General features: G+C 35.8%; 2 protein-coding genes across 3 annotated transcripts in view; one reads left to right on the top strand and one right to left on the bottom strand.

Moving 5' to 3' along the window:
• Positions 1-1,398: 1,398 nt before the first annotated feature.
• Positions 1,399-8,571, bottom strand: LOC140820796 (uncharacterized). The gene is made up of 13 exons (XM_073181133.1): positions 8,357-8,571; positions 8,150-8,178; positions 7,948-8,050; positions 7,434-7,605; positions 6,393-6,578; positions 5,801-5,961; positions 5,441-5,717; positions 4,899-5,113; positions 4,557-4,655; positions 3,949-4,472; positions 2,863-3,623; positions 2,497-2,695; positions 1,399-2,087 (listed from the first exon to the last, which is right to left on the bottom strand). Exons 1-13 carry the CDS (start codon positions 8,526-8,528, stop codon positions 1,944-1,946), a joined length of 3,042 nt encoding a protein of 1,013 aa, XP_073037234.1. The 5' UTR covers positions 8,529-8,571; the 3' UTR covers positions 1,399-1,943.
• Positions 8,572-12,573: 4,002 nt separating this feature from the next.
• LOC140820795 (callose synthase 10-like) overlaps positions 12,574-23,956 on the top strand; it is a 59,948-nt gene continuing 48,565 nt past the window's right edge. Inside the window, exons 1-8 of one of the 2 annotated variants that reach the window (XR_012115586.1) lie at positions 12,574-13,011; positions 17,323-17,420; positions 17,648-17,811; positions 18,691-18,814; positions 18,985-19,095; positions 19,659-19,784; positions 23,581-23,670; positions 23,802-23,899. Coding sequence is in view for 1 of the 2 variants with exons in the window: in XM_073181131.1 (XP_073037232.1) it covers positions 12,804-13,011; positions 17,323-17,420; positions 17,648-17,811; positions 18,691-18,814; positions 18,985-19,095; positions 19,659-19,784; positions 23,581-23,670; positions 23,802-23,899 (1,019 nt within the window). In the remaining variant the exon portion in view is untranslated. The remainder of the gene's footprint in view (positions 13,012-17,322; positions 17,421-17,647; positions 17,812-18,690; positions 18,815-18,984; positions 19,096-19,658; positions 19,785-23,580; positions 23,671-23,801; positions 23,900-23,956) is intronic. The other variant, XM_073181131.1, reaches the window with a different exon arrangement.

Raw genomic sequence — 23,956 nt, 5'->3', positions numbered from 1 at the left:
TCAGAAGCTAGTATGGTAAACCGACTTAGTAGATGACGCGGGAATCGAATTCATCATCTTATAACATGCTGACTTTATCATCGGAGTGGCTACGTCGGATATCCCTCCGGCGCCCATTCATGAGTTCTTTTCATTGTTCGTAGGTGTTGTTTAGGCCATTGTCTTTGTTCAAAACTCCCAAACATTATAAATTGTTGATTTGATCCGTTGGAGCTCCTTACCCGGCTCGCCCATTTCAACGAGATCTTATCAGTCTTCATTAAGTGAAATGTTTGTTGAAGTAAGGAAAGAAGAAGGTAGTAGGAAAATCATGTTGAGCGAGAAAACATCATCAGTTTCAGAAACTTCAGCCTGTTTAGCAAAAAATTTCCTACTGCACCTCAAAACCGACAATATATTGTTCAGCCAAGGAAGGGAGAAGTGTGTGAACACTGTAAAAAGCCCTAGCATACTACAAAAACCTGTCGGGAATTACACGGCAAACCACCCAACTGGAAACCAAAGTCTTTCAAACAAACAGGTAGTTGGGGGTCCAAAGGCTTATCAAATTGGACTGGAGGAACAAAACAATGTTGAAAATCTCCGGGAACTGCCTCTTTCAGTAGTAAAGAACAATTAGAGCAACTGTATAAGCTTTTTCAATCCACACCTTTTTCACAATCTACTCCAGTGGCTTGTTCCATCGCCCAGAAAGGTACTAACTCGCAATCTATTGTTTTAAATGTTTTCACACTACCTATATGTCCTTGGATAATAGATTAAGAGTAATCTCGTGTCATGGAAAGGTAAAAACAAAAAAACAAAATGTTGTGGTTTGTGATAATGCATAGGCTGAGCTTAGGGCTATGGCAAATGGAGTGTGTGAGTTACTATGGTTAAAGCTAGTTCTTGAAAAATTGAAGTTGAATGGGAAGTGCCAATTATGCTATTATGCGACAAGTCAACAATTAGCATCGTGAATAAACAAGCACAACATGCTTGCACAAAACATATAGAAGTTGATACACTTCATCAAAGAAAAGCTTGAAGGAGGAATAATGTGTACGTCCTTTGTCACATCTGACCAACAGATTGTTGAAGAGTCATTTCAAACAAAAGTTTGAATATTTCAACTGTAAATTGGGCATGATAAATACATTTGCTCTAACTTGAGAGTGTGTAAAAAATGGAAAAAAAAGAAAAAATATTGCAGTTAATGTCAAATAATTTGATTGATATTTTATCATTACGGTTTGCAACTAATTAAGGTTGGATTATGAATGTAACATAGAGATAAGTTTTGTATTATTTATTCAAAATAAAATTATTTTATACCACACATATGGTTTGTCCCTATTATTCATGTTTATCGTCTTATCTAATATAAGACCGAAATCATGCCACATGCATCTAATGTGTTCTCACATCAATAAATCCTTAAATCACACAATTCTCATAATGCCAACCACAAAAAACTAAGTGAAAGCTGAAAAATAAACTCAAATATGCAGAATACATCTTACATTTCGTCAAGCTTCTTCTATTCTCCTTGAATCTGGCATGCATCGAGTCGAGCACCTTGATCCAAATTTAACATCTCGTTAGCAACTTGAGGTCTGTACACGCGGCCATATTTCCAAAAGCCTTGTTTAAAATCCAAAAAGGAATCCATGGTGATCATTAACGTGATTCATTTTATTGCACTTCAAGTATTAAATTTGCATCCATCTTTTAATACAATTTAGGCATGATGAATTCCTCTTCGGATCCTAAGAAATCGAACGAGTGTAATATTGGATTGGCACCACGGTATCTGTATCTGTAATTAATAAATAGAAGAGTGCAAGCACCTGCACGCACGGGGGAAAAAGATGACATGGCTATATTTGTCAAGTTTCTCTAAAAATAAATGGCTACATCTGAAAAGAATGTACAGGAATGGCAAAAACACCGATCTCCGGAGTCTAGAAAGGGAGTTTGATCGATCCACTTGATGAAGTAGGGAATATACTAATGCTCTTCTGCTTTGATGCATCTTTTGTGGATTCAAGAGCTCGAGAAGCTTGCAGTGCCATCTCTGCATGGAGTTGCAGACACGCCATTGCTAGCTGCATTTTAAAATGAAAAATATGATTACATTCACTGTGGCCAAAGGAACCAAAAAAATAAATCCAATAAAGGCAGCCACATTCAGATAAAATCCAAGAAAACAAGGTTGACCGTGTAAGAGATTGAAGGTATAAAGACAGCAAATAAGTAAAAAACCTGACAGAGCCAGAGGTTAGATGAAAGTGGACCCCAGATCAGTCAAAAATACAAAAACAAGCTTCAAGAACTCCCATTAGAACGATCAACTACAACATTTTTATTTTCTTGCAATTTTTGTGAAACAAAAATTGTAGGGATTAACAGGACCATCTCATAATTGTACTGGTCTATTAATCGAGCACAGAAGGTAGATGAGAAGAATGAGGATATGAAAATTCAGCTTCTATGTAAATGGTCTTATTCACGTACCGTGTAGCATTCTTTGTCTGTGTCTGATTCAGCCACCTCAACTGCCCATGTGCGAACCCACTCAAGCCCTCCAGAGATCTCAATATTTCCATCAACCAGAGCAGATGCAACAAATGATGGATGCAGGGCCAACAATACACACGAAGCGGTAAAAAGGACAGATCTCCTCACATACGATTCTGCATGATAGGATACCTCCCTGTTTAAAGTAAGCGAAAGATCTGAATCATGAACATCCACCTAAAAGATTGCTGATTTAAATAATTTTATAAAAAATGAGATTGCCAAATTCTTTTTAAATTTAATAACAACAGTGCAAGAAAAAAATTCTACCTAACACTCATGGCATTTGTTAAATGTCAATACCTGGATCGTAACATATCCAAAAGAGGGGATGCCAAAACAGAAGCTTCTGGGTGCATTGCTGCACACTTCATACATACACCAAGCATGTGGATGAGTTTCCCCAAGACAATAAAATCCCTCCCCAATAAATCAACACCATGCCTCTTTTTGTCAAACCCCCGCATTGCTGGAAGCATAAATGCAGCTGCATATGGTGGAAACCTGTTCTGCGTGTGCTCTGTCTGGATATCTTGAACTGCTGATCGAAGGCTCCATCGGCGGGTCTTCCCTCTCTTGATCTGACCTGCTTTGGATGGAAGTTCTCTTTCATATGAGTAAGACCAGTTCAATGGAGTTCCTGCTGACGGAATTTCCTTCCAGGACCCTGCTATTGGAGGACCTCCATTTCTTGGTACATACCATGGTTGATCTGAAGTTTGTGTTATAAGGGACTTCGGTTGTTCAGATTTCAGGATTCTTGCACTTGCAAGCTCCTGAGCGGCATCTGTCATGACATCCAAGATGATTATCCGCTGACTGATGTCAATGTTAGGTGAATACAGCAGCTTGTTAAGACTATCAAGAGATTCAATAGGACAGATGACAATCAATGCAACCAGTGCCCTTTGTCTTTTTCCTTCAGCTGATGCTTCTTCTCCTTCCACAGTGAAGTCAGAGCAACGGACCATTAGAAGTGTTCGAGCCAAATCACCAGCCATATATTTTAGCTCGTCCGGTGATGCTCGAACCAGCTTCTCAGCGACATCAAGGGCATTCTCAACCTGCATATTGGTAAAAATTCCTCATTAAGGAATGTGCTCATGGAACACTTCGCGATTAACCCCATAAATAATTAGATATATGGTACTTTGAATAATGTACATCAGACTTTGCAAATGATAAACCATTTCTGATATATCAGGGGGTGAGCATTAGTAACAAAATAAAAGGCAGTAGTAACACACGATGAGATACTTTGTATTTCCTGTGTGTGACAACTAACAGCACAACCTTATTTATCTTCAGATAGAAAACCATATTTTTCCATGTGGTTATATACTGAAGAAATAAAACACTGAAGGATGTTACAAATATCCTTGAACTTACTCCCTCTGCATCATCCGATTTTCTTAGTGCTCCGATCACATCAGTCAACTGCGAGAACTTTCTAGTCAAATCAGTGTCATCATCTGTTAAGTCATATGGTTTCAAAGAGTCACTTGAGGTACCAGAATCCTCACTTCCATCGTCACTGTCATCTTCATCAAAGGCTGAATCATTATTTAAAGTTGCCGGATCAATAACTTCATCAGGGTCAAATAAATTAAATTGCACATTGTTTTTTATAGCTGTTGAGTCTTTACTGATCCCATTATCTTCATTCCTTTGAATTTCATTTCCAGGGATCATAGCATGAGGAATTTCTCTATCAGAATTTTCATTCACTTTGAGCATTGTTGCTGTCGGAGGCCCTTTGATTGGGGTTGCTTTCCCAAACTCCCAATCTATTGTCTCTTCCTGGCAACTATCATCAAGATACAGAGGATTTTTGGGGTCTATGATCTTAGAAAATACATAAGCAATACTGCTTGCCATTTTACGAACCAAATATTCAGGGCTCTCCAGCCTACCTGTCAGCAACATGAATTTAGTGGATCACAATAGGTCACCAATTCACAAGCATTTCAATGGAGAGAAAAAGATCCAAAACCTACGGCTGATCCCCTGTAGAATTGATGGCAGTGCATCCTTTGTAGCGTCTAGATCTTCTTTACTCATCTTCTCCAGGCAAAGGCCTAAAGCAGCGGTTACATCTGTATCTCATGTTAAGGAAATAACATGAATGATGTCATGACAGTAAATAAAAAGTACGGTTTAACATTGTTTAGAAGAAAATGGCACTGAAGCACACGCAATTCAATAATCGAACTATCAAAGTGGGTATTGAGCTGAAGACAAGAGTGGCTGATTCTATGAAGAATTCAGGTCTTTACAAATCATAGACTCAATAACTATCAACCTTTTGGTTAGTACTCAATAACTTATTACAAGGATACAAACTTGTCGCTCAATTGGGGCTGATTGCACAAACTCACTTTTTGACCATGCTGCCACAAGGCGCTGCACCGTCTCCGAGAGACCCCGAGTATTAAGAGATTTTACTGATAAAGCATTTTCGGGGTTGCATTCAAGTACAGCAAAGTGAAGAATCCATCTTAAGCAACAGGTAGGAAACATTTTCCAGAGTAAGAACTTCTCTCGAAAAGCAAACCTGAGAGCAGCAAAACGTAGAAACATAATCACACCTTCATGGATAAGCAGAAATCACAGAGTCGCTGAGAAAATGAAAACTACTTCCGAATTCTATTTGAATAAATTGTAGAATGTTGAGCTGTGTTAAGCATGCCCTTGCACATTGTTTCTTATTGATTGATCATCCAAATTTCATTCAGGTTTTGTAAAAGTGATGTCCACACAGATTAGTAATTGACCTTTCCTTGTTCCTTTATGTTAGTATAACAGTGCCAAATTATGGAAGAACGATAGAAAGAGACTTCGTTGTTACAAGGATCGTGCATGCTATATAAATCTTTATTACCTGATTGAAGGTTGGCGCTTATAGAGGCGACCAAAAAGTATCCACAAAAACCAATAACCCTCAACATTGTTGACATTTTGATCAGCTAGTTGATGCAAGAGTTCTTCAGCTATTCTTTCAACAGAATGGGAATCATTCACCGCCTCCATGAGTTTCAACCAGAAACGGACACCTGGTTGTGACACAAAAATTTCATCGATGGCCACCCCAGAGCCTGTTTTTAAGATGCTGCGAACATTTCCAAGGATCAATGGAATAACATCACGTAATAGCTCACCTGAAAAGTGTAAAAGCTAGCTATTTAATGAGCATAAGCATTCCATATTATTTTAGCTTCAGGATCTAGGAATTTCAAAATACCAGTATACCCTCGACGACAAATACGGACAATTGCTTCTGCAACAAAAAGAATACCACTATTCTTCTGGAAGTCATTTGTTAAAGATGACTCCTGAACTAACTTATCATCCCACTCCGTCATTCCATGGAAAAGCTGAGTCGTGATTCTTTTAAAGAACAAACTGGAATATAAAGTAAAGGATAAAAACAGAACAAGAAGAGCATGGACAAGTTAATATATGGTCATAAAGATAAGAAATTATCCATTAAAGAAGAAAAACAATTGTATTCTCATTGATGTTCCACCAGTGCCACCACTCAAAGTTTAATGAGCTTTGCAATGGGAAGGAAAAACCCAAAATTTATCAAACACATTCAGGTGCTCTCATGCTCCTTTGTAACAAGTGATTTTCCCTTGTGGACAAAAAAGGTCTAAAGTGATGCTCGATTATAGGTGAAGCACAATGCAGACACGTGTTCCATGTGCTTCATCGAAAATCATCTCAAAAAATCCCTATTCATGAAGGCAAACTTCAGTCCATATGAACACAGGACACATATTTTGTGGATAAACAAACAAGAACCCGTCTTAAGTTTGTAATGATGAGGATACCGAGGTGAAAGTGAAGTTGGAGCGCCTTGTCTTGCTTTATCAGGAATAGATGTAATTAGCTGTGAGACCCTAGAAATAACCTGCTTGAGTTGTTCTTGGCCAAGATCTTCAAATTGACAACCACCACAGAAATCTCTAACCATCTGAAGCACCCCATTATTCTCCAGCAAGCAAAGAACAAGCAATCTATTTCACAATATGTTAGCAAGAATATCAGTACATGCTTTCTAGAGAGAATTCCATCACCTAAACATACTTATGAATGAAAAAAACAAGTAGTGTGGTGTAATCTACACAAGTAACTCGTAAGACATACTTAACTGGTAGCTAATATACAAACAAGGTGAAACAAAAGCCCCGACATAATTGCTCTTTTAAAAAATGTTTGCCCTTGATTTAATAGTCAAAAGGTTCAACTTTCTCTAGACCAAATTGCAGTTCACCCCTTCTAAACAAATAGATAGAAAAATTCCAATTTATGTCTCACAAATCAAAGGTTGCAAATCATAGCATACCAGTAAAGATTATTAGCCCTATGCAACACATATCAAGCCAAATCCAATAATAAATGCTCAGCGTTAGAAACTAACTAATCAGCGGCCCAGAATCCACACAAGTCAGTGGTGGAATTTAGAGCTTAATCACTCACTCTGTGAACCAACCAAATGAAATTGCTGAAGTGAATGAGTTATCTACCATACTTACCACAGAACAAAATACATTAAAAAAATATCAAAACAAGGCAACCCTTAATATAAAAGTTCCTCGATCAACAATTTTTTTTTTATTTTGTTAGTATAACTCAATTAATTGACTGAATTCCAGATAAATCTGAAAAAAATCAATGACTTCATCACTCATAAGTATGGATTAGAGACATATAAAATAGAATTATAAAACAAAGTTCTTATGAAACTTGTTTGATGATTTTAAGCTAAGATAAGAATGAATGAAAAGCAAGGCAAGATACAATAAAATGTGAATAAAAGATCACATTAAAAGATTAGAAAGGATGTGACTAAAAAATTATTTACTTATTACCTCTCAGCATTTGAGCACACAGCATTTGAATCATGACTACCACTTCCAATCTGCTGTAGACAAGGAACCACCTCATAAACCATCTCAGCAGCACAGCCGTTAACGAAAAACACATCATATGACTGTTTCCTTGCAGAAGTTGGGAAGCATGCCAGCCAATTGGAAGCAACATCTTTATGAAATCACAATATCTTTTAGAGATCAACTAAAGCCACATTATAGGGCAAAATGAAGTATAGCAGAAATCAAGAAGTGAAGCAATACAGATAAAAAAAATCTTGTGTATACATGCTCTCAATTGCTAAATACACCTAAGTTAGTTCATATGAAAATGCATTCATCTATCCATTCAACCATGAGCATAAAGATAAAAAAAAAGAGCAAAACCAGTAGCAGGACTCAGAATGCGTGATAAAATGAAAATATAAGGACATAATAAAGCCACAAAAAGTATTATGGGGCCAACCAACCCTTTACAAATCAAAAAAAAATTATCAAGGATAAAAAACCTTACCATACAACAAAAATCTGGCAAATGCTCGAAATGCGGAGCCCTTGTAGAAAATATTCCACCACACAATTCTCTCATCTTCACTGGGAAACTCCATAGCCAACAACTGCCCAAAAAAGTTCAAGAACAAATCAAAATCGTTTCTTTTCAAATTTTCTGAAAATTCCCCACAACTAAATTTAGGCAAATTTAAATCTATACGGACCTCGTGTCGGAATTTCTCGTCAAGACAACCTACATATCAAAAAAAAAAAAAAAAAAAAAAAAAAAACAGTACCATAAGCTAAACAATCACATGACATGCTGTTAATACGCAACGGAATCAAACAAATTTCGCCAAAAGTTTGAAATCAGATACACTGAACATGCATGTAACTAAGAGCAAAGCGGCAGTATTAATCAATGGGGAAACCTGAAAATGAATTGGTATCAAGAGGAAAGAGGGAAGCGGCGAGAGAACAAAGAGCGACAACAACTTGATCGACTTGGCTGGCGCCATTGATTGCGGCGATGACGTCACCGACCTTCTCCAGTTGTCTTCTCTCCAGTTCTCTCCGTTTCTTCTCTGCCGAGGGCTCCTCCATTTCCAAAGGCCAGCTAAAGAGTTTGACAGAGGCCAAGGCCTTAGAATTATAAATTCCAAAATTAGAATCTACCAAAAAAAACAATAGTTAATTATTCTTTTTGAGAATATTTAAAAAAAAATTAATATAAATATATATTACGATACAAGATTTTCACAAAATTGTGATTTGCCTAGATTCTAATGTTTTTTGGTCCAAGTTAGATAAATTTTTTAGTGAGCAATTTAGATAATTGAACGTCATGGATTCATAACACCAAATGCAACCAAAATTACGTTTGAACGGAGAGTTTTTACGTTCCAGATTGGTTCAATTTTAACTTGTCAAGTCCAAATCTAAACCGGATAACCGATTGGTGGGTCGGTTGTGGTTCATGAAGTTTTTATTTATTTTATTTAGTTTGGTTCTTTATTTAAGAAAAAAAATGTGTAGTCCTAACATGAAAGTGGAACTCTTTAGTTTGGTAATTAATGAATTCTTTACAAGTGAGCTATACAATCTTTGTGCTTAATAATATATCAGCGAGAAAGCACACACAGTGAGTGTGTGATAGAATACAGTAATAATAGTTATATAATTTTTTTATTAATATGATTTGATTTCATTTACTATAAGATCGGTGGTTAAGAAATGAACATGATGAAAGAATTTGGGAAAGTGGGCAATGCTCTTAAAATTTTTAGTTCTACAATTCCTATATTGTTAGTTTTAGTGAAAAACAATAGGTGTGTTTTCTAATTATCAATTTATGGAAAAAACACATTTGAGCACTTTCTACATTTTTTTTCAAAAATTTTATCGATATTTTAAATTTCTTTAAAAATGGAGGTTCGAACTATAACTGTAACCGAAGATTCATGAAACGTAATCGTTAAAGAATGCTATGATTAAGGATCAAACTTTTTTAAACCGACTTGTTGAACCATGGTCTTGTATATTATATACCTCTTCTCAAATGAAATAGATAAACAAATAACTTAGCAAGTCAAAATTGAAACCCAATTGCATAATTTTGCTTTCTAAACCAATGGAAACGTAACTTATTAAATATGTTGCGTTTTGAGTTGAAACTGCATGCACTATCAAACTAAACTACAAAACCTATATATCATCAATTTTGATAAGCAGGTCTACTAGCAGACATGGCCTATGGGCTAGGTCGGGGTCAGAATTTTCTTTAACCTTAACTGTAAACGTCTAAGATGGTTACGGGCCATGTTGTGAACCCGACGGTTCAAGTCTGGGTCCAGTTAACCATCGGGTACATGTATGAACCAACCTTTTTTAAAAAACAAATCTGGTCATTCTAAGACGATCAAATTTTACCGTCCTAGCTCGAGCTCCTCGGTGCTGCAGCATGCATGTTCAAAAAGGGTGCGCTAGGGTAGGTACAACATACCGCCCTAGCGTGCTTTTCACGTAAATCTAAAATCTTTTTCATTAAATTTGCACGAAAACACGTATTAACGTAGCGTTTCTTGATTCCATCATCGTATTTTTGTAAATATCAGATATTTGAGATTTAAGTACAAGGAAATGATAAGCTTTATTGTTTTTTGCATATCCAACGAAAATACAATCAATAGTTTTTGGACGTATCTTTACCTTATTCGGAGTGGTCACTGCTGCTTCCACAAGAGACCCTCACACTAGTAAGTATTGGAAGGAAATAGTTCTTCCTTTCCATAACTCATATAAACTTTTTTTTTACTTCTTTTAGGACACTTGACTTTGCTTTTAGAACAGCTTCCTCCGCATATTTTGAGGTAAACCAAAATTTAATAGCAATGCATTCACCGTTTCTTTCAAAGTGTGATTATTTCTCTCTTCAATGTCATTTAGCTGAGGAGAATAAGGTGTGTTTCTTTCGTCTCTGATATCACGTTGAACACAAAAATCAGTAAACGATGATTCATTTTCACCTCCGCAATCACTTTTTAACACCATAATTTTCTTGCTAAGTTAATTCTCGACTTTACTTTTGTATCTGAAAATTTTTCTATGGCTTTATCTTTTCTTTCGAGAAAATACACGTAACAAAATTTTGTACTATATAAAATGGTTGCACTCCTTTAAGTCACATATATCTTTGTGAATTAGATCAAGAGGTTCATCATTTCTTTCAATGATTTGAAAAGATGATATTTGTTAGTTTTTCATCCACACAAGTTTCACGTTCGTGTCGTTTATTGATTTCAAAATGTAGGAATGCTTTTCAAGTTAAATAATCTACGGATAATATCAAAATTAACATGTCCTGCTCTACCATGACACAAATTGGAAGACTCAATCAAGTAAACAAAAGAATTCATTGTATCAATCACGAGCTTAAGAGTCATCACATTGAGTTTGAATAGACAATCGCTTACATAACCTTTACTAACAAATATTTCAATCTTAAATAAAAAAAAACCTTATGTGAATCAAAGACAATAAGAAAATCATGCTTGTTTGAAGCGAACCATATACTGTATTTTTTCGAACCTCTGACACATATAGCACATTGTTGAGTCATCTATTTCTCGTACATCATCTTCAAGATCACTTCCCTTGTCCCTTGATATTTGAGGTCACATAGTTCCCCATAAACAATTTCTCACCATTATCTGATTCATCCAGAGTTGCAAATTTGTACTTGTCATAGCAAACATGGCATGTGAAAACATTATTATTCCACCACTCTCTTGGATTCGACCCAACCAAATTGACTTCAGAAATGACATCACAAAGGTTCATATTAAACATCCTTAGATACGTCTTCCGTAAAATTGGAGGGTTCGGTGATGCAATTAACCAATGGCTCACCACAAAAACATGTTAATATCGTCCATACAACAGATAACCACATTGTATTAAGATCATCTGAAGATCCAAATTTGGAACTAATACAAATTTTGTGTGAATTCTGGAATGGAAAAGCAGTTAAACATTGCTCAAGATCGGTTAATGAGATAGTTCATGCTCTTGCAAAAATTGCACTCAATGCCAACAAGGGCATAAAATTTTTTGATTCAATGCCACTGTTTTTATGTGTATACATGATCAAAGATAGTGCAGCTGGTTGATTTTAATATATTTTAATTTTTTTGAAAAAAAAAAATTCTCATATGCAAATCATGTGAAAAAATATCAAAGACCATAAATTGGGAAAGTTGGTGAAAAATCCCAATCAAAACATTTCTTTGGGTTCACTCCCTATCAATAAAATTGTGGTATTATGTCATACAAAATGTGGTACACTTCATGTAGAAATGTGGTACACTTCATGTGAAAATTTGGTACTAAAAAAGTACCCAGAGACTGAACACAAAAATATCGACGACTGGGGACTGAAGGCCAATTTCCCGTAAATTTAATATGAGAGTGTCATTAAAATACATCATTAAATTTAAATATTTGAGTATGAAACAAAACCCCAGTCATAAGAAGGGTTAAAATAACACTAACGTTGTAATAATAATCATAAAAAGTTATAGAGTTTTATAATTTTCAATTTTTTGTCTTACAACCCAAATATTTTCAAGAGTAACGAGTAAATAAAAAAAGATAGAGTTCTGTAAATTCTTGGTTAAACTGAGAAAATTGACTAAATAGATCAAAATCGGAATTTCGGTTTGGTCAGTTCAATCATTCTTTTTTTTTTTTAAAAAAATATTGGTCAAATCGGTTCTCTTTCGATTTTGAATGTAAAAAATCAGTTAAACAATTAAATCGATATTTTCACATATATAATTATTATTGGACCGAGATTTTACTATTTTTTTTGTCTCAGACTTTAAAAATTTATCAGAAAAATTGGTCAGTTCGATTGGTCTAAAAAAATTCGAATCGGTTAAATTTCGATTTTTCCAATTCAGTCGGTTTGGTTTGGACCGATTGAACCCCCTACCTTGAAAAGATCAAAGCTAAATATCACGTTAACTCGACCAAAGTCTTCTCATATTCATATATAATAATTGATTAATTAATTAAGCATTAAGTAAAAGTCCAAATTCCCAGTTCCAATAGAACGCGTGGTGCTGCACGCTGTTAATATTGTACCTTGCCCTGGAAGAAATAAACCTTCCTGGAACCGTCATATTCAAGTCCACGATACAGAAATTGAAAACCACCCTTCCCGGCTTCACGTCTTTGCGAGTTGCAAAACGAAACTTACACTACGCGTGGAATATTTCGTTCAAATCCTGAAATGGGGAAGCCCCAAACCTCTCAATACCCCAAATTCAACTAGATCTGACGTGATTTTCGAATTGTTTTCTTCGCATATCGTAGATTATGGCTAGGGTTTTTGATAACTGGAACAGATTGGTCACTGCTGCGCTGCGCAGAGAGCAGCTGCGGACTACAGGGCATGGCCACGAGCGGACCTCCAGTGGAATTGCAGGCTCCGTTCCCGATTCGCTTCAGCGGACCACTAATATTGATGCAATTCTGCAGGCGGCTGATGAGATTCAATCTCAGGATCCTAATGTTGCAAGAATAAGTAAGTTAAAATGTAGTTAGCAACTATTAGCTGCTAGTTTCTTTATATACTTATTGTTTCAACTAAGGTGCTGTAATATCCTTTGTTGAAGCAGCGTATGTGCGTGATAAATTGTTCGAGGAGCTGAAATATTGTTTTTATTTGCATCTAGACCTGCTATTATGCTAAGTAAAACACTTGTTTTTTTGATTTTGTTTTTGTTTCTGTTTTTTGTTATGTTAATAGGGGTTCAAACTGTCTATGCCAGCAGCCACTATTTCAATTTTTTTTAGTTGGATTGGACCTGGTGCTTTGCCACGGTCAAATGTTCGAGTTCAAGTACCCCAATTGTACTTTAGTCTGGGGCCTTAGCTGGAGATCGACTTTATCAAACTCTGTCCCAAACAAGTAATTCAAACTCGTGTCAAAATTTTCATTGTGAAAAATATCACCCCAATAAATTTTCAATGGAACATAACATACATAGATGCATTTTAGCCAAAGTATGGGAAAAAACCGAATACATTTCATGAATTATTGAGTGGTAGAGATGTAGATGGTCTCAACATTAGTTTCTGTTCTAGAATAATCAAATATTTTTTTTTCATGGGGTCCTCAGAATAGCAAATTGTTGCTAATTGGAGCATGATGTGTGTTGGCAGCCATGACCCACATTCTTGATATTTCCACTAAATTTGATGAGATAATAGCAGTGTTACAATAGTTAAGTTCGAGTGTATAGGTGGATTAATTGGAGTGCATTCCAAATTATGAGGGTAGAAAGGAGATGGAAGCAGCCAAATGGAGAAAATTCGAGAAGATTACGGTTTACGTTTGAAAGCTGAAATTAATATTATTTTCTTTATTTGATCTTATAGTTGGAATGATTAAATCCCTAGCCATTACGTCACTGGAATCATAGTTATTTTAGGCGCAAGGCGCACTAAAGCGCTATGGGGTCTTGGGTCATGAGACGCATGGCGAACCGCACGTTTTATCGAAGTAAAATGCATCTGACACAAATTTTAAAATTCAAAATATATAAATGAATTTATGCAATTTAAATAAAATATTTTTCACAAAGATAACAAACCATATATATAAATAAAAATCCATTAATGGATATTGTAACATAAATCATAACAAAGAAAAAAACTCCCATAATGTAAAATTCATTAGGAAGTGATAATGCATCATAGTATTTTAAGGAAAAAACTTCAGAAATTTAAATCATCAAATTCATCATACTCAACTGTATCATCATCATGATCATCTCCAGAATCTGAAGCTCCAGATTTGTGTGCTTCTGAATCCTCATCGGTTTCACCAGAATTAATTTCTTCCTCTTCATTATTATAATGATGGATATTAGATATTCTTTTATACGTATTTAACTCACTCGTACCGGTTCTTGCTTCTTTTGTAGAGGATAGACCCCGAGATCTAAAATCACAGGCATCTTCATCAACCCCAGAAGCTCGTCGAACTTTATCCCAAGTCAAACTATCATAATCAAACACGAGATCATTTTCGCCATCACTGTTATTATTTAGTCCACCCATCATCATCAACTGTAGCGCCCTTATCCGAGCCACTACTAAACATATAAGTGTTCTAAATGGCGGTCGAGGCAGCTGCTTGATCGCCCCGCCTACGCATGAGGCAACTGTTTTAGGCGGTCCAAGCTATACGGCGGTGGGCAGGTGGTCGAGGGCGGTGGAGGCGGCGAGCAGGCGATTCAGATGTGGCAGTCAACATTTTAAGTTGTAGTCAACAATTTTTAAAAACCTAGTCAAAATCAAGTAATTTTAAAACTCAAATCAAGTAATTTTAAAACTCAAAATCCTAGCTATTTAAATTTTAAATCACACCCCACTTTTTTTTTTTAACTTTTGGTTCCTACTCTTTGTCATTATCAACCAGTGAGCCCACAAATTGTCCGTCGCCGCCGCCGGTAGCAAGAAGCTTTAGGTTAGACATTGTGCATTTATTATTTAACATATATTTTTTTATAATATTTCAGATTTTGTGATTTCGAAAATCAATTTTTTTGTTTCCTATTACTATTGATTTATTGTTGAAGATGAACGACGGAAAAGGATAAACAACTGGAGTTGGAATTTAAGCCAAAGTCTAATGTTATTGTTTTGGAATATGAGGTGTTGTATCATAAACAGAAAAGATTTTGGATCACATGGAAATTGTGTAAGATGCTTATTAAAAGAGGAGTTTATAGGATGAAACATTATATTGCGTGTATCGTAGAACAAGTTGAAGCATGTCCTATAGCATCCGTTGAGGAGTTTATATATTTATTTGCACATTATCTACATGATATTATATTGTATGAAGTTTCTTTATGTTCAAACATTATTTAATTACACATCTTACATGAAAAAATGATGATTAATTTGTGATTATATTGCATGATTATATATGATTATCTATAAAAATTATTTAAAAAATTCAACGCCTAGGCGGTTGAGGCGGTAGACCAGCCCGCCACTGCCTCCCGCTGTACAACATTGAAACAGACTAATAAGCATGCAAAATTTAAACTTGATAACAACAATTAAATAACACAAATCAAATAACTCGATCACCACTCTTAAACGTTGATACAACCATATCGAAAACATAATCCTGCATGAGAATACGAGTAACCAAATAAAACTTCCATTGGATCACCACCTAAAACCCATTTGCTCTAGCCACTGTCCTGCCGTCTGAACTGTTCAACCTAAGACCTGTTCCGTGGAATTGGGTGCCCAAGATGAAAACAAGGACGTTAGTGACAATCGCCCAATACGAGAATGTACGAGTTTACAACCTGATATGATGCTTGTGAAATGCAATATGCCCGGATATCAAAGATCAAGTTAAGAATCTCATGCTTAGTCTAGAGGCGCCTGTGTGTGTAGTCTCTGATCTGCCCTAGGCATCTTTTGGCTTCCATACTCATCATCAAGACGTGGACCTACAATGTCCATGGTCATAAGAGCGCGTAGGTCCCGTTGGACATTGTAGCTCTCGATGCCCAACCGTCCACAACAAAGAACATGGCTGAGCGGCCTCGACGAACGAGGTATATCTCAAAAGATATCAGGTCCAACGTGATATGTCATGCATAATATGACAAATCTAAAACATGTATCATGCAATAGATAAATATGTAGCATATAAGTGTGTATATTACGCTTGGATGTCTCAGTCAACACATCACGTACCTTACTAAAACAATCTGACAGAAAATTTACTTGTCTGAACCTAGACAATACCAACATAATGAAATCGCTATTAAGTCATATCTTGAATTTCCAAACATGCTTCATAATTCTTGCTAATGATCCTTAAATCACTATTTAAGATTTTAAGATTATATATTCGTTCGTCGTCAGCCCACTGATGATGTCTGGTGACAAGACTTGGATATATCAAAAGTGAGAATGTTTACCGACCCTTCCTCGAGTTGACACTAGCTCCGAAGCTTCCCGCACTAAACTGCCCTAGAAACTTGCTAGAAAATTTAAGATATATGACGAAAAATCGAGTAGAGAGCAAAAAATCTTTAAGGCGATTTTTTGATGTCCTTCTTCCAAACATCAAACAGTTAAATACAAAATGAAGATTGGTTCCAAATGATCCACTTCTACACCTACAGGTTTATGGTCTAATTTGATGTCTTGGTCTGATGGTGATCGGTGATCCTATATTGTTTTTGTGATTTTCTTGGAGATATCTTTTCGATGTTTTTAAATGTCCTAGTTCCAACCATAAATTATAGAAAAAATCACCTTTTTGTCTAAGTGTTTCTACGTAGTCCTGCATAATTTCTACTGCAAGATATTATTGCAAAAACGTGAAATGTACTTTGCCGACGAGTTCTTGATTTGCTGTCAATATCTCATACTTGATGTCCTGCCTGACTTTGCTTGATGAGATGTTCCAAAATGGTTTCTCGGAGTGGCAAGTTGGGCGAACTTACATAAAGATTATAGTCACATAAGTGTCTCGGAGTTGTATAGGGATTGGAAGTTTATTTTTGATTAAATTCGAAGTTGTAGTGGATCGGAGTTTTGTTGCATAGCGGATTTCTTATCCGCCAATTGTATTGTAAACCTTTAATATTTTAATCAAATATGTTTCTTATTAAAAAAAAAGATGTTCCAAAATGGTTTCAGATATTCTTCCACGAATGCGATTTTTTGTGAAATCGATTTATTTTCTGTGATATCTATTTCTTTCATTCTTTTTTATTTTTATGTTAAGTTCAGGTATCTGCTTCAACAATCTAAAGTTTATTTAATCATGCCTTGACTTTCTGTGCTGAAGTATGTGAGCAGGCATACAGTATGGCTCAGAAATTGGACCCTGACAGTGAAGGTAGGGGTGTTCTTCAGTTCAAGACCGGTTTAATGTCTGTCATCAAGGTACAATAGCATATTCGTTTATAACTTGTGTCTTTGATAGCCTCGGTTGCAAGTTTTGAGTATTAGAAATCATGTCATAGGAGTATATTGTATTTGTTTTATGCTAAACACCGCTATAATTTATTTTGATAGTCGCATGTGATTATGAGGACTTCAGTTTCATGTTGTACTTGGCACTCTTCTTTGAGAAGTAGAGTTTTAACTTTGTTCTTCAACATTGGCTGCAGCAAAAGCTTGCCAAAAAGGATGGTGCTCGAATAGATCGTAATCGTGATGTTGAACTCTTGTGGGACTTTTATCAGCAGTATAAGAGGCGTCACAGAGTGGACGACATCCAGAATGAGGAAAAAAGATGGCGCGAATCTGGAAATTTTAGTGCTAACATTGGACAGTGCGTTTCTTTTCTGATTTGTTTCATTATTGCTTGTTTATCCTTGGCCATGTCGTTAACATGTGATCAATGACATTCCAAAAGTTACGTAGGACAAACGTGGATTCTATCCCTAATTTCTCTTTTCCGCTCCCGAAAATGAAGACAAATATCGTAGTCTCCTTTTCAATTTTCCCAGGAACTCATTTTTGCCTATTCTGCATCTCCCATGCATTTATTATTTCTTCTTTTTAACTATAACCACTTCCCAATTTTCACATTTTAAATGCCCGTATTGAAAAATATTTATCTATTGCGTGATATAATTAATTCAGTATATTTCTGTATGAGATGATATTGTACAATAAAAGACGTCTTCTTTATAGCATTTTTCTCCTTTCAAAAGGTGAAATTCTCTAGATACCATCGTTTTACCACTGTACATGTGCGTTCTCTGAATTCTTTGTATTTCTTCATGTTTCTTCTCTTGGAATTCCCCTTGCAATGTCAATGTGCTGTCTTTGGTGAAACTATAGATGCACAACATGTTGGAATATATATTTATAAATATTCTGCGTGCTTTGTGAAAGATGAAATTTGGTTTCTTACACCTTTGTCTCATTTTGATTTTTGCTCAGTTACTTCACCTGACATTTGCAACGCAGTCGCCAAAACTTTTGTGCACTCCTGGCACTGATTAAAATTTTCTGTATCTTCTCTGTGTGTAGCCTTTTCGATTAAATCAAATCTATTTCAATTTTCAACATACTTTTTCTAAATCATAGTTTTGCAAGGGCAGACACCGTCCATTTACCTCCTTTCTGCTACTTGATATTTATCAGAAGATGGTGCCGTTACGAAGCGTCCTTACAGCTTCTCTGGTTTCTCTACCTGTTGTAGTTTGGAACTTAGATTCTCGGAAATGAAAAGAGTATTTGCTACTCTGAGGGCTTTGGTTGAGGTGATGGAGTCACTTAGCAAAGATGTGCCTGCAGATGGAGTGGGAAGGCTGATCACGGATGAGGTATTCCCTTGCCTCTTCCCCCTGTTTCTTAAACTTCATCTTGATATATGTTTCTGACTGCTTTGCTTCTTTAATTGTTTGGCGCTATCGAGTATTTATTTTTTGGTAAAGCACTCCTTCATAGACAATTTATTTTCTCTAAACTTGCTTTCTTGGAATTGTTGTTCCAGTTGAGAAGGATAAAAATGTCAGATGCAACTATGTCAGCAGAACTCATCCCATACAATATTGTTCCTCTGGAAGCACAATCTCTAACCAATGCTATTGGATACTTTCCAGAGGTAAGTTAATACCCTGATTATATAAGCTACCACCCCAGTGCACGCGTTGCATGCTTCTGTAGTCTCTTTTTTGTAACAAAATCATCTTTCGGTTTATTCAACTTTTATATAAAAATTATCATAAGAGGGAACATGATAATTATCAAAATTGTCAAATAAGGTAAAATGGTTGGGGCAATATAGTAAATACATAAATTGGGGAAAAAATACAAAAAAGGGGAAAGAAAAGACTCACCATCCTACCAAAATGTCGGTCTAAGGCACTCAGTCTTAATATAGAATAGAGATAGAGATAGATAAATCTGCCACCTACCTGATTTAATCAGCATTTCTATACATGAAGTCAAAAGTGCTCTTTGAAATTTATAGAATGATTTTGTGCTCTTTTGGTTTCACAACTGATATCATAAGCTAAGACCTTGTGTTTCTGTGAAGTGAATATTTATCGATTACTCACAATCTTACTTTTTTGTGTTTTTAATTTTGCTTCCACGAAATTCATTTGCGACTTCTAAGAGTATTCTTGATTTATTCAGATTTGGTTTTGCTGATAATCTGTGCAGGTCAGGGCTGCCATGTCAGCAATCAGATATTCTGACCACTTTCCTCGACTTCCAGCTGATTTTGATGTTCCTGGACAGCGAGATTTGGACATGTTCGACCTGTTGGAATATGCGTTCGGTTTTCAGGTTTTGTCTCTCTTCTGAGTCCCTTTGTCTAGGGTGTATATGATACTAAAATCTTGCAATTTTTGAGTGTAAGTTAAAAGTTTGGCGATCCGATCAATTTTTGCAAAACTACTAGCAAAGACTCTACAGAATTTCATGTTAAAAAAAGCATGAAATAGAAGTTTTGTTTGAAAAACTTATTTTACTCAATTTTTATGCCAAGAAGCCCATTTATTCAAAATCTACTATTATCTTTTCCTAAATTTCCATCAACATTTAATATATTACTTAAATTTTTTATTATTATTTAAAGTATAATTCAATTTTTATTTATTTTTTATTCCAAATAAAGTTTATGGGACGATTATGTATAAATATATGTAAAAGTAAATATTCATAAAAATTATTAATTTTTTTTGATTGGAAACTATCACTTTATTATAATAATAATAATTTAGATTACAGAGCTAGTGGATGAGCAATCCACAATCCACCACAACAATTAAAAACTACAAACTCTTCATTAGCAAATAAAACACCAATCCCTAACTAAGTTCGATAATAGTAGATGCTGAAACATTGGTATGTTAATCGTCCATCTCGCTACTCTGAATCTGATCTTCTCCCATAATTCCTCCCACGAGTCAACTTTGTCGTTGAAAATTCTGTTATTGCGTTCGATCCATGTCGACCAAAAAACACAATGAACAATGATGCACCAGAAATTCCTAAGGCCCTTCCCAATGAGAAATCCTTGCTCCGTGACAAACATGTCTTTCGATGTGGATGGAAAAATCCACTCGAATCCCAAGTGTTGCATAACCTTGATCCAAATACGTCTCGTAAAAAAACAGTGTAGCAAAAGATGATCTTGGTTCTCCTCATTTTCCTTGCACAAGCAACACCAATGTGGACTTAATACATGGCCCGGCCGTCTTTTCTGCAAATTGTCACAAGTCTGCAATTTCCCCATAGCCACTATCCAAGAAAAAACCTTCACCTTTTGTGGGATTGGTACTTGCCAGATGTTGAGAAGGGAAAAAAGGAAAATTAGTACTCGGAAAGAATGAAGAGTAAAGAGAACCGAAAGAAAAAGCACCAAAGGGGTCCCCTAACCAAACCCGGACGTCCACCGTACCCACACACAATGATACTGAGTCTAATACCCCTAGAAGAGTGGTGTACTCTCGCAACTCGATGTTATTCAACCCTCTTCTGAACCGCACATCCCACTGAACGACTGAATTACCTTTTTTTTTTGATAGAAACTAACTTTATTATAATATTTAGAGGTTACACCATTTCCGCGGATGAGTAATCCGCAACAACGTTACAAACAAGAAAAAAATAAGTGCAGCTCTACGTCATCATAACAAACTTCTCACAACCATACAAATTTCCAGTCCCTAACTAGATCTGAGATACGTAAATGATTGTACTCTTGCAAGTCGATCGTCCAACGGCTGACTTACTTTGACTAACAAAGATGGAATAGAAATGGTTAATTGGTTTATTGGTGAACGATGAGAAAAGAAAAAGACGAGGAAAGCACTCTTGGAAAGACAACTCACCCACCAACCTATCCTCCCAAAACCGAATGAGATTCCCCTCTCCATACCAATCAAGTGATGACAAGTCGAATGAGACCGAGAGATAAACTTCCAAGGGCTTCTGAAAGTCGAGTTTCTTGCCTCCTTTACATCCCAGCCGTTATCATGAAATCCATATATGCTTCCCAAAACTTTTTTCCACGGAGAACTTGTTTCTACCGCGCATCTCCACCACCATTTCCCTAACCGAGCCCTATTCTTTAGACGTATACTCCCCAATCCTAAACCTCCTCTATCTTTCGGTTTGCTCACCTGTGTCCAATTAACATGGCAATGCGTCTCCCCATCTGCTCCGTTCCATAGAAAATTCCTCATCAATGTTTCCAATTGCTTCGCCACTCGGTTCGGGACCTTAAATAGGGACATAAAGTAAGTAGGCAGCGCGCTTAACACCGATCTAATCAATGTTAGTCGACCGCCTCGAGATAGGAATGCTTTTTTCCAACTTGCCAGTTTAGTGGACATCTTAGAAACCACTGGTGCCCAAAATTCCACTTTTGTGGGGTTTCCTCCCAACGGTGCCCCCAGGTATTTAATCGGCCACTGTTCTTTCTTGCACCCAACTGCTACCGCTAATCCGTCAACCTCATCATCCGAATAGTTCAGTCCCAACTCAACACTTTTCTCAAAGTTGATTTTCAGTCCCGATTTAGTACAAAAGAATTTAAGCAGTTCGACGACGGCCATCATATGTCTCTCAGATTGGAAGAGGAACAAAGTGTCATCCGTCAACCTCATAAAAATTGTTAACTGTTTCAAATAAAAAAATATGTCTATTGGGATAATTGTTTTATCTAAGACTTTACTTTTGATAAGAAACGATATTTTATTAAATATTTAATAGCTTTTAATTACAATAAGTGGACTAGAAATCCACTTACGACAAAATGCTAGACAAGACCCTAGCCCTATCAATAATACACAAGAGCTCAACCTCTCATTAAATATGAGATTGAGATATTCTGAGAGTTTACATGATATTCAATCCTAGTAGATATTTTGATCTTGATCTTTTTCTAGCAATCTTCCATCATATATTCCACGTTGTCAAAAATTCTTCTATTTCTCTTTATCCACAGACCAACATATGCCTTGATCCACCACTTTCCAAAAAATTCCGCCTCTCTTGCCAAGAAACTGTCCAAGATTTGAATCGAATAAATGTTCCGTTGATTTCGGCACCACCCAAACCAATCTCAGTTCTTCTAAAGCTCTCGCCCACAACCCACTCGTGAATGTGCAATGAATCAACATATAATCCTGCGTCTCCCTATCATTTCAATGCGTCTCCCTATCATTTCAACACAACACACGTCAATTTGGGCATAGAGAACACGTGGACCGTCTCATTTGCATAATCTCCGAGGTTAGTAACTTGGCTAGAATTATTGTCCACGAGAATACTTGAATCTTTGTTGGAACTGGAGCTTTCCAAATAATATTGTGAAATGGAAAAGTGGGATAGCTGCCGCTCGAAAAGAAAGATTTGACTGAAAAGAAACCCGACGGATCATTAACCCACACTCGGACATCATCTACCCATTCAACATATTACCTAAGACATTTCTGATTAACTTTTTATGTGTTTTGGTAAAAAATATAATTAAGAAAATAAGTTAATGTCTTATTACTTATAAGTATGATTTAATTTAGTTACACTTTAATGTCATTATTAAGTTTTATATCAAAAGTTTTATGTTGTAATTAAAATTGATAATTGATAAATATTTAAATATATATTTACAGTGTTTTTATCATGATTACAATTAAAATATTTGTTTATAAAATTATTGTTTTTTTGGATAAAATTTAATTTGCAAGCATATCTATCAAGGGTGATGTAGGAAGAAAATTATAGATTTTGATCAAATGTTTTTACTTTTTTGGTATGAAAATTTGGGGGAATAGGTTTTTAAATTGGCACCTTTTCTTCTGGATAAGAAAGTTGGTGAAATGGGGTTTTAGTAATTTTCCCATAGTTTTTTTCGAATTACTTTTTTAGCCCTTTATTGACGAAATCAAAATGTAAAAATTTATGTGGTCTTAGTTATTTAGAATATTTTCCTGTGAATGCGCTCCACGCAGGCAGCTAACTAGATATGTGACTTATTGACTAATATGATTGCCTATGACTTCATGTTTCATGATGATATTCATATTTTATTCTTCCTTTAATTAATTTAAGTCCTTGACCTTGCTTATTCCAGAAAGACAACGTAAGGAACCAGCGTGAGCATGTTGTTCTTGCTTTAGTAAATGCTCAGTCCCGACTAGGCATCCCAGTTGAGACTGATCCAGTGAGTTGCACCATTAGTTTTTACTGGTTGTTATGGTGTTCTGTACGAACTCATTCATAATTTGATCAATGATGTATCATGTCGTGGATGACAAATATTAATATCTCTGTGTGTGTATGATTTGCCTTCAGAAACTAGATGAAAAAGCTGTAAGAGATGTCTTCCTGAAAGTTCTGGATAATTATATCAAATGGTGTAGATACCTGAGGATTCGCCTCGTATGGAATAGGTTGTTACTACGACATCCTGATATCTTATAATAATTTACAAATATCTGATACAATTT

This window comes from Primulina eburnea, unplaced genomic scaffold (assembly GCF_022965805.1).
Source record: "Primulina eburnea isolate SZY01 unplaced genomic scaffold, ASM2296580v1 ctg1459_ERROPOS7100000, whole genome shotgun sequence".
Taxonomy (NCBI): Eukaryota; Viridiplantae; Streptophyta; class Magnoliopsida; order Lamiales; family Gesneriaceae; genus Primulina; species Primulina eburnea.
The sequence above is the reverse complement of the archived record's forward strand: the minus strand, read 5'-3'. Positions and strand labels throughout refer to the sequence as shown.